Source organism: Panthera tigris, chromosome C1 (genome assembly GCF_018350195.1).
Source record: "Panthera tigris isolate Pti1 chromosome C1, P.tigris_Pti1_mat1.1, whole genome shotgun sequence".
NCBI classification, from domain to species: domain Eukaryota; kingdom Metazoa; phylum Chordata; class Mammalia; order Carnivora; family Felidae; genus Panthera; species Panthera tigris.
The window spans coordinates 122,775,840-122,790,215 of NC_056667.1; the positions used below are offsets into that span (position 1 = coordinate 122,775,840).

The 14,376-nt window shown below is 46.9% G+C and overlaps 1 protein-coding gene across 1 annotated transcript in view; it reads left to right on the plus strand.

Moving 5' to 3' along the window:
• The first annotated feature begins 2,064 nt into the window (after positions 1-2,064).
• Positions 2,065-14,376, plus strand: part of GPR39 (G protein-coupled receptor 39) — a 199,650-nt gene continuing 187,338 nt past the window's right edge. The window contains exon 1 of the mRNA XM_015545078.2: positions 2,065-3,011. Within this exon, the coding sequence (XP_015400564.2) occupies positions 2,156-3,011 (856 nt within the window). The 5' untranslated portion in view covers positions 2,065-2,155. The remainder of the gene's footprint in view (positions 3,012-14,376) is intronic.

Below are 14,376 nucleotides of genomic sequence, written 5' to 3' on the forward strand. Positions count from 1 at the left end.
TTCAAAGGAAGGGTCTGTGGCTGGGCTGAATACTTGTGGGGTTCCCAACTGTTTTCTATTGAGAAGAAAGAAGTGGGCAGGGCTGGGGATGTGGCACCTTATGCTGCTGGTGGTGGTGGTGGAGGCAAGGTTCTTCCTAGACCTCCTTCTCAGTTTCTCTGGGACAGCAAACAACCAGCACCTTTTGCAAAGAAGTCCATTCAGGACTCTGATGTGTAGTTATGAAGCCCCAAGAGTCCATGCTTGCCCTGTGCATTTGTGGGGGCAGCTTTAAGGCCACGGAGGTCATTTAGCTAAGCACAGTGCACTAATAAGGAGATGAGTTAGCATTTTTTTTTTTTTTAACTCCCTGAGACAGGGTCAAAATCAAATATTCCCTGTGATCCTCACACTATGTGCCCAGGTTTGGGTTGAGAAAACACAATCCCTGTGTCTCTATGTGCATCATTCAGGAGTTCTTTGTATAGCACCCATTGTGCTCCCAGAATTCCCTCCCTGTTAGGAGTGCAGGCTCAGGGTTTGATAGATCCGGGCTAATTTTCAAGTTTCTCACTCACTCTTTTATCTTTTTGGGGAAGTATCTATGTGGCCACTGCAGTTTCTTCATCTTTAAAATCATCACACCGCAGGGTGGTTCCTGAGATTCTTCAAGGCTGTTTTTAGCACAGGGCCTCAGCTAGTCCCTTGGGATGGACACAGAAATGGGATCTATTTTCTTCCTTCCAGGCAGTGGTTCTCCACCTGGGAGGATTTTGTCCCCCTAAAGGACATTTGGTACGTCTGGAGGCATTTTGGCTATCACTGTTGGGGGGCGGGCATGTAGGAGCTAAACACCCCACAGTTCACAGGACAGCCTTCTCCTCCTCCGCATCCATTACCTATGATTTACCTATGATTTTGGAATTAGGAGCTGAAATGGGTCCATTAGAGGTTTTCCTCTCTCTGAAGAGAGGGAAAATGTCCTGATCCTTAATGCCATTTTTACACTGTGTCCCTGTTGGGGTGGCCTTAGTGTCTTGGTCGCAGGTCCCTCAAAAGGACGCGCCTCCCATGTGGGCATCCTGGAGGAGTGTGACATTCTCACATACACCTGCTCCCAGTTAAAGACTTCGCGAGGGCCCCGCAGTGCGGAGGAGCACAACTGAGGGGCGGGGGTCGCGTTCCTCCGGTCCCTCCGCAGCAAGGGAGGCTCTGGAGAAAGGCAGGGCTTTTAGGGAGCTCCTGGTAGCTTCCTTGGGGCTCACTTCGTGAGGCAGCTGGGAACACCCCGAGCGTCGGAAGATAGGGCACCAAGGAGGCAACTGCTTGCTGGCTCCCCCAGGGCGGCAGGCCAGGGACGCGTGCACCTGGGTCCCGCCGCTCCCATGCTGGCGGTGGCACAGCGTCTGAAGGGACATTAGGGCAGGGAGGGGAAGTTCGTCGTCGCCAGCCTCAGCCCTGGACTGCAAGTCCGGGAACGTACTCCAGCTTCCCCGCGGCCGCGCCTCTCCGGAATGCGCTTCGGGACAGGAGGCGACCGCTGCCCCGGCGGTGGCCGCGTGGGCGGCGGGGCCACTCGTTGCCCTGTGCTCCGGGGCCAAGATCTGATTTGGGGACCACGACTGCGTGCTGAGTCAAACCCCGCTGCCGGGCTGGGTCTGCAGCGGGGCCCCGGAGCACAGTGCGCGGAAGTTAATGATTAATCGCTGACCGCTCCTCCCCCCGCAGCTCTGGAGAGGGTGCTGCAGGGGGGTGGGTTGGGGCCCGCAACGGCAGGGAGCCCGGAGCCGGGGCGGGGGACTCCCTGGCGGGGCGCGCCGAGCGGGGGCAGCGAGGGGAAGGGCGGGCGCTGGGGGTGCCGCGGAACTCACTCCCCGCGGGGAGAGTAAGACCTCCTTCCTCCTCTCTCCCCGCCTGGCTCGTACACACACACACACACACACACACACACCCCAAACTCCACCCCCAGGCGCCTCCCGGGCCCCTGCTAGGTTGGGCTGCTCCAGGAAGTTTCCATGAAAGCACCAGAAGTACTAAGTTACTCTTTCCAGGTGAGCGCGGATGAGCAAGCGCTGGGCCGGCCCTGGTGAGTTGCAGCCCAGAGCTCTGGGCTCTGCTGGCAGGAAGAAGGCAAGTTGAGGAGGTCTTTGGACCGGGTGGCGTGGCTTTCAACCTCATGGCTTCGCACAGGGAGCCCAGCAGTGACTGCTCCTATGTCATCGATCACACCCACGTCCCCGAGTTCGAGGTGGCCACCTGGATCAAAATCACCCTCATCCTGGTGTACCTGGCCATCTTCGTGGTGGGCATTCTGGGGAATAGTGTCACCATTCGGGTCACCCAGGTGCTGCAGAAGAAAGGTTACTTGCAGAAGGAGGTGACGGATCACATGGTGAGCCTGGCTTGCTCGGACATCTTGGTCTTCCTCGTTGGCATGCCCATGGAGTTCTACAGCATCATCTGGAACCCCCTGACCACGCCCAGCTACGCCGTGTCCTGTAAGATTCACACTTTCCTCTTCGAGGCCTGCAGCTATGCCACGCTGCTGCACGTGCTGACGCTCAGCTTTGAGCGCTACGTTGCCATCTGCCACCCCTTCAGGTACAAGGCCGTGTCGGGGCCCTTCCAGGTGAAGCTGCTGATTGGCTTCGTCTGGGTCACCTCCGCCCTGGTGGCGTTGCCTCTGCTTTTTGCCATGGGAGTCGAGTACCCCCTGGTGACCGTGCCCAATCACTGGGGTCTCTCCTGCAACGTCTCCCGCACGCGGCACCACGAGCAGCCGGAGACCTCCAACATGTCCATCTGTACCAACCTTTCCAACCGCTGGACTGTCTTCCAGTCCAGCATCTTCGGCGCCTTCGTCATCTACCTCTTGGTCCTGGTCTCTGTGGCGTTCATGTGCTGGAACATGATGCAGGTGCTTCTGAGGAGCAGCCAGGGCACGCTGGCCGGGAAGGGACGGCGGCCGCAGTTGAACAAGTCGGAGAGCGAGGAGAGCAAGACAGCCAGGAGGCAGACCATTATCTTCCTGAGTGAGTCCTGGGGGGAGGGGGGGAGGGGATAACCAGGGAGCTGGCCTCCCCCTCCCCACCCCCCATTCCCTGTGCTCCTCTTAGCTGGTCGTCCTGCCTTGCCGGCGTACACCTCCGTTTGCTGGGGCTGAAGAGGCATTGCTCTGAACCTCTGCATGCTTCTTTCCTGTGTTTTGGGGACTTGGGTAACAGAGAAAAGAACCCTAGACCAGGAGCCGGAGTCTGCCTATGTTTCAGGACAGCAGCTCTGTGACTCTGGCAAGTCACAGAATACCTGGAGTAAAGTGGAGTTAAACATACTGAGAAGTGTGATGGTCATTAGGTAATGTGGGAGAGGTGAAAGTCCTCTGAGAAGGATCAAGGTCTGTGGAGATAAAAGGGGGCATTCTTATCTAGCTGTCTTTACCCTGGAGAACCTTCCTCAGGCAATTGGATTTTGTTCCCATTTTTCTCCTCCTTGGGAGAAGCAGGCTGCCAGAAACACACACTCTCCAGGCTGCAGTTACATTCCCCTGGAGAGATCTACCCAAGTCTTAAGAAACTGGAGCTTTCAGACACACGGTCCTCAGGGTACTTCTCAAGTTTCTCTTGTGTTGGCTCTATACCTTTATCAGAACAGAGAAACGTGGCAGGTATGGCCAGCCTGTTTGATCCAGAAAATCTGGTGTCACAGGTTCCTGGGACTTGATTGATCATCCCAAATACTCAATTCCACTGCAGAGAAAGCTGTTTGCTTTCCAAACTTTTGTTGTGGTGCAAATATTTAAAGCCAGGTCCTTCTGTGTGTCAGGAAAGAAGGAAGGAGCCCTTTCTAATGTGGCATCAGGAAAAGGAATAAATCATGGCACTGTTTGTTTTGGTGTGGGAAACCTGAGTAACAGGTTCAAGGGCCAGGGGGTTGACATGGAAGAAAATGTGAAGGCACTTGAGAAGGGATGGAAAGAACCTGGTCTTGTCCCAGCCCTGCCCCTGGCTTCTGCTGTGTCTGTACAGCAGACTTGACTTTTCTGTTCTGTATAAAATGAGAGGAAGAGCTTGCAATTTTTGGATGCCTACTCTGCATCAGGGGCTGTGCTAGGTGGTTTATATTTCCATTTCCTAGAGGAGGAATTTGAGTCTAGGAGAGAGAAGATCTAATTCAAATAAGCACAGCTCCTACATTGTGACCTTGCTTCCCAGGGCTGGGAAATGAGTGGTTCCCAGTGGCTTACACAGGCTCATGTTGAAGTGAAAATGAAACAAAAAAGGACTTTGAAAAGGAAGGTGCTACCTAGATTAGGCTGGTGGTGTTGCTGCCTCCTAGGGCCAGCCTCTGGAAGTTGGAGTAAGGAGTCTGTGGCAGGTGTTGACATCTGGGGACTTGGGAAGGACACCCAACCCAACTCAATCTCTCACCCACCTCCTGCTTCCCAGAGTATTCCAGGAAGGAATGGATATTAGATTGGCTTGAATATCCATTGAAAGGCTAGTTCTCTCTTCCCTGGTATACCCTTAGGCATGTCTTAAACTTTTAGCAGTAATTTATACTATAGTGTGAATGAATCCCCCTCCCTTTTTTTTTCTGAGTAAAGTGCACTACCTCCCGGTCTAATTTAGGAATTAAGGCTTCATTTGACCAAGGAAAAATAATTTATTTATCTTTGTTCTCTGTTGGGCCAATCTCTGTATTTTTTTTGTTGTTGTTGTTATCATTTCTCTGAATAGTGGGTAATTTTTATATTTATCCCAATGGGTATTGTTCCAAGTTGAAGTCAGTCTTCATTTTGTAGCATCAAATTGGAGTACCACAGACTTATACTTGGAGATGAATAGGACCTTGGGGATCCTCTCCTCCAGTTAGTAATTGCCTGTGAGGAGTTTGTTCTCACTGCTGCTCTCATTCTTTCCTTCCACTTCTCTCCTTCTTTCTTAAAACAACTATGTATTCATCGCCCACTGCTTTCCCGGGCAGAAAGATTGTTGACTGGCAATCAGGTGCTCAATGTGCGATCATGTCTTGGGGGAATTTACCGTTTGTATTAGCTCATTTCCTTTGCAGTGGGTTTTCAAAGCAGTTCTTGCAAATGTCCCTCTCTCCCAATGAATTTCAAAGAGCTTTTAAAAATAGGAACCTCGCTAATTAACTCAAGTTAGGAAATAAATTAATGGAGTGAAGAGGAAGAAATCACGGCCTGCCTCCATCAGATTAATACAATGCAATTTACTTTGTGGGTGTCATAAAACTTAGGCTTTGGGGCATTTTTAACCCAGAACAACTGAATATATAAGTTGTTTACAAATCGCTGAATTTAGTATAGTGATTTAGCTGTCTTTTTAGCATTTCAGTTAACAGATGTATCAAATTAAAACAAATATTTGCTCATTTCAAACATATTTTGCATTTAATGTGAAATGTAAATGACGACATAGCACAAGATGTCTTTGGAGCTCTTGAGGCAATAAAAAAAACAATTAAAGATTTTCCCCCCTCATTGTTAAAAATGCTAACTTCTGCATAACGGAAGCGAAATTCATAAATCTACCCGAGATGAGGAAGTCTATGTAGAAAATATTAATTTTCCTTTCTGCCTCTTTTGCTATTGTGCCTCATTCTGGTTGAGGTTCTCAGCTGGGTGAATCATGAAAACAAATTGGGAAATCAGGGAAAGAAAGAGATGCAGGGCCGCCTCCTGGCTCTCAAGCAGTTAGCAGGAGAAAACAATAGTAATGTAAAAGTGAACATTCCGGGAAACGTGAGTGTCTCTTGCCTCTTGTTAGCCCAGTGAGAAATCAGTACCAGATAAATTTCCATTTGCAAGGTTATGGCTGATATGGCCATGGTAATACTTGGTGATGCCAGAACAGAGGTTGTTGGCCTGGAGAAGAGAAACTGCTGCGTTATTTATTCCTTGGATGTTAAGGATATGCAAAATAAACCTTCCTTTCAAAACATTTTCCCAGACCTTCCATTTTATCTTTCTGAACTCTCACTTGGAGTTATCCACACCACATGTGGCATCTGGGTCCACAGACACCCATGTTTGTGTCTGTGGCACATGAGGCTTGCTGTCCAAATGTCACCTGCTCAAAGTGGAACAACAGAGTAGTTTAAAAGAAGTATAGTTTTAATTAGTAACTTTCAAGAGCGTTAAGTGGTAGAGACTAGGTTATAGTTACCTCTGAGAGATCTGTAGGCAGTGATTGGCTTTCAACTGTGATCATGAAACCAAAAAGCTTTACAGAGAATCAGGAAATTACAAAATTCAGGAAACATCATACAAAATTCAGAACTCTGTAATGATTATACTTCTTTGCATTCTGATTTCTTCTCCTGAGTGACAGAAAGGGGAGTGAAATGTAGGGGCAGGAACTGCAATACCAACGTGGGTAGCTCATAGGAGACTATCTTGAATATGGACATCACCCAGTCAAGTGCATCTGGGCGGAAAAAAGATTAAGAGTTGCTGCTGTAGGGGCACCTGAGTGGCTCAGTTGGTTAAGCTTCTGATGGCAGCTCAGGTCATGATGTCCCGGTCCGTGAGTTCGAGCCCCACGTCAGGCTCTGTGCTGACAGCTCAGATCCTAGAGCCTGCTTCGGATTCTGTGTCTCCCTCTCTGTCCCTACCCTGCTCGTGCCTCTCTCTCTCTCTCTTTCAAAAGTAAATAACCATTAGAAAGAAAAAGCGTTGCTGCTGTAATGGAGTGCTCTAAAAAGAAGGTTGATGTGTATTTAGATATGTGTGGGTTGAGAGAAGGAGGTAAGAATCATGTCCTCTGGGTTTTAGACCCCAGATTTGGAGGTCAAGTCATGTCTCCTGTGTGTGTGCAAGTCAGAAAAAAAAAGGGAGGGGGATTCATTCACACTATAGTATAAATTACTGCTAAAAGTTTAAGATATGCCTAAGGGTATACCAGGGAAGAGAGAACTAGCCTTTCAATGGATATTCAAGCCAATCTAATATCCATTCCTTCCTGGAATACTCTGGGAAGCAGGAGGTGGGTGAGAGATTGAGTTGGGTTGGGTGTCCTTCCCAAGTCCCCAGATGTCAACACCTGCCACAGACTCCTTACTCCAACTTCCAGAGGCTGGCCCTAGGAGGCAGCAACACCACCAGCCTAATCTAGGTAGCACCTTCCTTTTCAAAGTCCTTGTGAGTTCCAGCCCCGCGTGGGGCTCTGTGCTGACAGCTCGGAGCCTGGAGCCTGCTTCGGATTCTGTGTCTCCTTCTCTCTCTGCTCCTCCCTGACTTGTGCTCTGTCCCTGTCTCTCATAAATAAATAAATAAATAAATAAATAAATAAATAAAATTCATTTTGCACCTCAGAAACATTTTCCATGTAATCAGTTGATACACATTAGTGTATAGGGGTTGATTTTTCAATTATATTTTGGGGTATGGTCTGCACACGAGGTGCAAAATTTCATGAAGTCAGTGACAAAGGAGCTGAAGAAACACATGACTCACATGGCGAGTCATTGACAAAGGAAGGTCTGGCCACATAGACCAGTTAGTCCTGACAGAATGGAAAACTGACAAGAAAGATGCCAAGGAGAGGTGCTTCAGTGAGGGTGATTTAAGTAGCAAAGAATTAGGAGACGCCCTTGGGAGAAAGCCCTCTTTACCATCTTGCTGAGAAAATCAAACACAAAGGCTATCACAGAATTTTGTCAGGAAAATCAGGCCCTCAAAAAAGCCACATTCTGGCAAATTATTCTGAGAATTAACATATAATTACAAGCTATGTTTTATAAAATAGGAGACAAATTTCTTTTCGTGATTTTTGCCTTTGTTTTTCACGATGGAAGTCCCAATCAAACCCGTTTCCACATGAAATTTTGGACTCAGTTTTAAGGAGCTAATTTTGGGGTGCCTGGGTGGCTCAGTCGGTTAAGTGGCCGACTTCGGCTCAGGTCATGATCTCACGGTCCGTGAGTTCGAGCCCCGCGTCGGGCTCTGTGCTGACAGCTCAGAGCCTGGAGCCTGTTTCAGATTGTGTCTCCCTCTCTCTGACCCTCCCCTGTTCATGCTCTGTCTCTCCCTGTCAAAAATAAATAAAACGTTAAAAATATATAATTATTTATATATATATAATATATAAATATTATATTATATATAATATATATGTAAATATTATAGTATATATAATATAATATATATATAAACATATAATATAATATATATATAAAATATGTATATAAAATATATATATATATAATATATATTTAATTTAAAAAAAGGAGCTAATTTTAACAGTTCTTTTTAGGTCCTCACCGTCCTCAGATGAAGAGGACCCACTGCCACCATCTCAGCTCCAACTAAGCCACCCAGGTGCCCCATGATTTTCTTAATAGTGTTTTCTTTTCTCTAGCTTACTTTATTGTAAGAATATAGTATGTAATACATATAACATACAAGATATGTGTCAATCAAGTGTTTGTTATTGGTAAGGCTTCTGGTCAAAAGTAGGCTATTAATTCAGTTTCTGAGCAGTCAAAAGTTAAATGCAGATTTCTGACTGGGTGGGGGTTGGTGCCCCTAACCTCTGTACTGTACAGGAGTCAACTGTAGTTGCTTTTTCTTGACTAGTTTAAAAACTGATCTTACAATCACGTTTATATCATTAATTTTCTTATCAAAGGCTATTTCTTTGCTGTGAAGCCCTGTGCCAGTGCAGTCTTGCAGGGAAATATCACGAAAATTAACTTAGTGACTTTTCAGATGTGAGATATTATTTTGGCTCCAATATTTGGATATTTCAGGAAAACGTTTTGCCTCAAGTATTCAGGTTACCCCCTCTATTCTAGAAGGGAATTTATTGGTGTAGATGTGACTGTAATAAATAGTATTTCATGTGTGTTTTTCTATTTGGGATATCTGTCATAAATTGCAAGTGTCCTGTGATCATCCTGGCAGACAAATATAATAATGCTCCTTTATTTTTATAATCAGGCTGTCTCAAAGATTTCATTTCTCTGTTGGAGAGATGCATAGTTCCCATGGAAGGGGACATTGGAATCTCAGTCCTTATTCATTAGCGTGCCAGTTCATCCGTCTTAGTCGCACGCCTCATGGGGGCTGCCACAGTGTAATAAGGCAGCAGAAGCCTCAACTGAGCAAAGTGTTCAGCTTATTAATGCTAAAACCACTCAGAATAAAAGCCATTTGTGAGTGGAGACAGCACAGAGGAAGAATATTGAATTAGGAATCAAGGATCCCCATTCTGCCCCAATAGACCAGGTCCCCCGATCACGTGGATGACACTGTCATCTCTCACTGCCTTTTCCTTCTGTCCACCTCCCCTGCCGTGCTGCAACCCTGGGCCAACCCAACGAACTCTCCACCCCTACTCCTTGGTTTCTTTGCCCTGGAGGAAAGAGTGCTCATCATTGCTGCTGAAAGTTCCTGCAAATAGACAAGTGTTCAGCCTCACCTGGGCCCCCTGTTTGGTGAGCACCTTCCTTGGCAAGTGCCTTTGAGAGGCATGAGCTTCTGGAATGCCTCTCCTATCTTGTTTCCAGCACATGTGCTCTCTGGATGAGAGACAGAGAATTGGTGCGTCATGGCTGGAAGAATATCTGCATCGACTCTCGCCCTTGTCCGAGCGGCTGTTATTCATTGCACAGCCACTGGGATCTCGCTGACACCCCCCTCCCCAACCCCATTAAATTCAGACCTCTGATCAGCTTCCCATGGCTCTTATGTCAAGGATCAGAATCCTTAACATGAAGCCCCTCATGGGCAGCCGCCTCTCCACCTTTACAGAGGACAGTTTTCCCCTTATATTTGTAGGTGTGTGTGTTGTGACAAAATACCACAGGCTGAGTGGCTTAAGCAGTAGATATTTATTTTGTCACAGCTCTGGAAGCTTAGAAATCTGAGATCAAGGTGCTGGTAGGGTTGCTTTCTGGTGAGACTTCTTTGGTTTGCAAATAGTCACCTTCTCACTGTGTCCTCACTTGGCTTTTCCTGTGTGCATGCAAAGAGAGAGAAAGAGAGAGTCCTCTGGTATCTCTTCTTATAAAGGCACCAGTTGTCTTGGATTAGGGGTCCACCCTTATGACCTCATTGAGCTTAATTACCTCCCTGAAGGCCTCATTTCCATATACAGTCACAGTGGGGGTTAGGGCTTCCACATATGTATTTTGGGGGGGTACATGCTTCAGTCCATAACATCCCTTAATCGCTCCACCCCAGTGGGCTCTCTTCAGTTCCTCAGACAGATCATGGTCATGCTCTTTCCTACCACCTGGCCTCAAAGTTAATGTCTTCAGACCAGCCCCCAGGAAGCTTGGCCCATCCTCCCTGACTTGACTAACCCTTCAAATAAGACTCATAGTTGTAATGTTACTTTTATTTTTCTTCTTCACTTTCTTTTTTTCTAATTTTTCTTTTACAATTTGCTCTATGAGATTATTCGTTTGACGTCTGTCTGCCTTCTCATTTCTTGAGGGCATATGAGCTCTCATATTTTGCTCAACACTGCACCTCCATCCCAGCATAGTGCCCATTCCCCGTCTCCCCCCGCCCCCCTGCACACAGCAAATGTTCAATGGGTGTTGGTTGACTGAATACATAAATGAGCAAGCCTCGCCTTGGAATTGGGAAGCAGCGTCCTGTTTTCCCTTGGGCAGGTGCTCCTATAGAAGTGTATCACACTACACAATACATTTGGTCAGTCTGAAGTGAAAGATGCTCTCTTTGAAAGGAATACGATTCCTCCCAGGCTTCCAGAAAGTCAGGCCATCATGGAGGACACGTAAAATTTTCTCTCCCCTGAGCAAAGAAATAGTCTGTTAATCAGCCCCTGAGTATCAGCTTTCACCATATGTACCTGCCAGAAGTAACCATGAAATGAAAGTGATTAGGGTGATGTTTAACAGTCCTTGTTAAACCCTGTTTAACAAGATGTTAATGCAGTGAGACAGCTCTCAAAATTATCTCTTGGCAGGCCCTTTCGCCACCTGTTCAGAAGGGGGTTCTCAGGATAAAGGGGAAGAGGGTGCAGTGGGGGTAATATTTTAAAAATATTCAACCCATATGTTTTCTCTTTACTCTTAAATTGCATGCACTTGTAGCCATCCGCCCCCTGTCTGAGCCATGAGGCTTCTCCCCCAAGGGGGAAAAAAGCAGGAACTACCTGGTACAGAGGTATTGCTGATCAGCGTTCAGTCCGGAAGCCAGATTGCTTGACCTCTTTCACCCTTTGCAATGGGTGCAAAAGGGCTGCTGAAATATGTAGCTCTTCCTTTAATGTATCATCAGCTTGGCCTGGTGTGCTGATTAGCCACCACACAGCCACTGCCAGGGAAGACCTTAGCTAAGGGCTCGAAATTCCTCCTTGGAAGCCATTGGAGGATATTAAGGAGTAAGGCAGTAGAGTGAAATCTGTGGTGCCGCTGGTGGGGTGACAGCATGTCTGGCACGGCACTTCGAGTCAACATGTAGGCCCAGACATGTTCCCAGATTGAAAAAGAGGAAACCCTTTCATTGGGCCACAGTACTGGTAGAGCCGCTGTCACTGGTGAGTCCTTCCTGCCGGTAGCCGGACCTCTGGCTCTTGGTGTTGGCCAGTCTTGCTGCTGTCGCAGACCTCCACAGCCAGAGACCCACTCTCCTTCTGCCCAGCTCCTCACATCGTCCTGGCACAGAGGCCCCTACTGCTCAGCATTGCTTTGGCTCCAGTTGGGAGGCAGCTCCAGGCTGCTGAGCAAGGCCACGGAAGCTCCAGCTATCTCTGTGGTGCGGTGGTCTGCCTGTTCTTCACCAACAATCTCAAGTCCTTGCTTCTTCTGTGAAGCCTCCTGCACTGATCTTCCTACAAATGATGAGCCATGTTAGACATTTCTCAGAGGGGGGCATAGATGTGGTCTCCCGACTCTCCTTGGAGCTCCATGGGACCAGGGATGTTGCACACTCCTATTTTTTCAACCTTCCCTATGAGGCTGAGGCTGGGGACACAGTGGCTGTACATTGTTTTGTAGGTTTAGAGAATAAAATCCCCGGACACTGGCTGCTGCTCCGGAGAAGAGGGAAGCCACATAAACTGTGATACTCAGGGAGGCACTGTGACTTTATCTGCCTTTTCCCTCTCCTTCCCTGGGGTGGGCAGAAATCGCAGATGGCTCCAGAAGTTCCTAGACCTGGAGTACACATACTTGCCCCACTTACTCGTTGAGGTGGCACCGTGAAGGGATTTTGCAGAAGTAAAGGAGGTCTCAGATTGGTTCACCTTAAAGTAGGGAGATTTTCCTTATGGGCTTAGTCAAGTCACGTGACCCTTTAAATCTGGGTCTAGAGGTCAGAGACAGGAAAAGTCAGAGATTTAAAGCAGAGGAAGGGTTTGATGAGCAAGAAATTCTCCACACTGGCTTTGGAGCTTGAGGGGACCCCTGGCAGGGAATGTAGGTGGCCCAGAGGAGCTGAGAGCCAGCATGGCAATGGAGACCTGAATGAGCTCAGGTGGATTTCCCCCAAGAGCCTCTAGAAAAGAACTAGCCTGGCCAGTAACTTGAGACCCTGAGCAGAGATCCCAGGCATGCCATGTCTGGAGTTCTGATCTACAGAACTCTGAGATAATAGATTTGTTTTAAGCCACTAAATTTGTGTTAATGTATTATGTAACAGTCAAAAAACAACAACACATTCCCTGAACTCTGATAGAGGGGCTCCAAGGTAAACATATGTCCTGCCTTAGTTATTTCTTTCTAGAAAGGCCCAGTCTCTAGAAACTTATGTTTGATAAGTCTCACCTTCCAAGAACTGCACCATTGGCCCAAGCATTCATTGACTCACTTCCCATTGATTGACCCTCTGTGAAGCACTCTGTGAATGGAAGTTTACCAAGCTCCAGGGCACCATAGAATTTTCACTAGGCTTTTAGATTCTTATTTGGGGAATTGAGAATGTATAGGTTTGAGTCCCACCAGCTAGATTTTTGGAATCTTGGATACCTTGGTTCTCAAAGAGGAAGACTGTAGTGGATTGATCGAATTACCATCCTTTGGATAGCTCTTTTTCCCCCTAGGCTGGCACTTAGTAGGTGTTGAATAAATGTTTGGTGAATCAATGAGTGTCTGGGCAGCTTTGCTGCTTCCTGGAGCCTTCCTCACTGGAGGAGAGAATGCCTACATACTTGGTCATTTAGCTCCAAATGGGTTTTGGGGGAGAAAGCCAACCCCATTGTTGAAGGCAAGTCTGAATAAGAGAGATGTCTCAGGCTGACAAACTTTACCATTTTCTGACATTAGAGTTACTGCCAATTGAAAAACTTGACAACATTTCCTGTTTGTATTTCCTGTGTTTAAGAGCCATTCTGGCAGCCAGAGGCTTTTTAGATACCTCATCACACTGCTTTACACATCTCAAGGGTGGCTGGGTACTTGGAGAGCAGTGGCGTTACCAGAATCTGACAGATGGGGATCAGGAGGCAAGGGTACAGTGTCAGATTGCTATTGTACTTGTTAAATGTCTAACTGGCTATGAAACCCGAGGCATGCAGAAATGGGAGTCAGGCCCAGTTGGGAGCAATGAGGTTCATTGAACTTGTAGAGAAAAGCCATCTTCTTTTTCTAGTGAGGGGGGAAAAACATCCAAATTACCTTAGAAATAAAACACTATCCATGGGATGTTTGGGCAGAGCTGAAGTCATTTGGTCGTTGAGTTTATGTATTATTATTCTTTGGAGGACACGATAAACTCAGCAGAAACAAAGCTTTCTGGGAAATTTATGGGTTTACTTTTTATATGCTGCAATTCTGAAGGATTAAATATCGTGTGGAAATGACAGCTGCGTATTTTGTTTATTTAAAGGATAGCTGATGGGTTGTCACTGTTTCTCAAGTTCAAGTTGTCTCTACAGGGGAGGCAAATGGGAGGCCTTGGTGATTGAAGGTTGTTTTCCAGAGGATAAAGGAAACGTACACAGAAGCAGGCTGTTTTCCTTCTTGGACTTGGGGTTTCCTCACTACTGAATCAATTGAAAGACCTACTTCCTCTGGGAAGCCTTCCTGGACTGACTTGCCCCTATCAGGTCTTTAAGTTTCATTTTGGTGGTTTATTCAAGTATTTATGAAAGCCTAAGATGTGCATGATATCATTTGGACCACAGAGATCAAGGTCCTGATTACCCCCTTCAAGGAACTTAGTATTTCTGTAGTTGGAGCATCAGGGTGTAGAGGTAGAGCCTTATAAAAGGAAGCCTAAAAATACCCTTGGTGAAGGGGCGTGGGTAGTGGCTATTTATCAAGTAAGCTGGTTCCGGAATTTTTAATAGGGTAATTAATTGGACTTCACTCACCCCAGAGATATTGTCTATGATTCTGATATTCACAGCATGGTGTATGGATTTGCAGCATCAACATCACCTGGGAAATTGTAGAATAAAC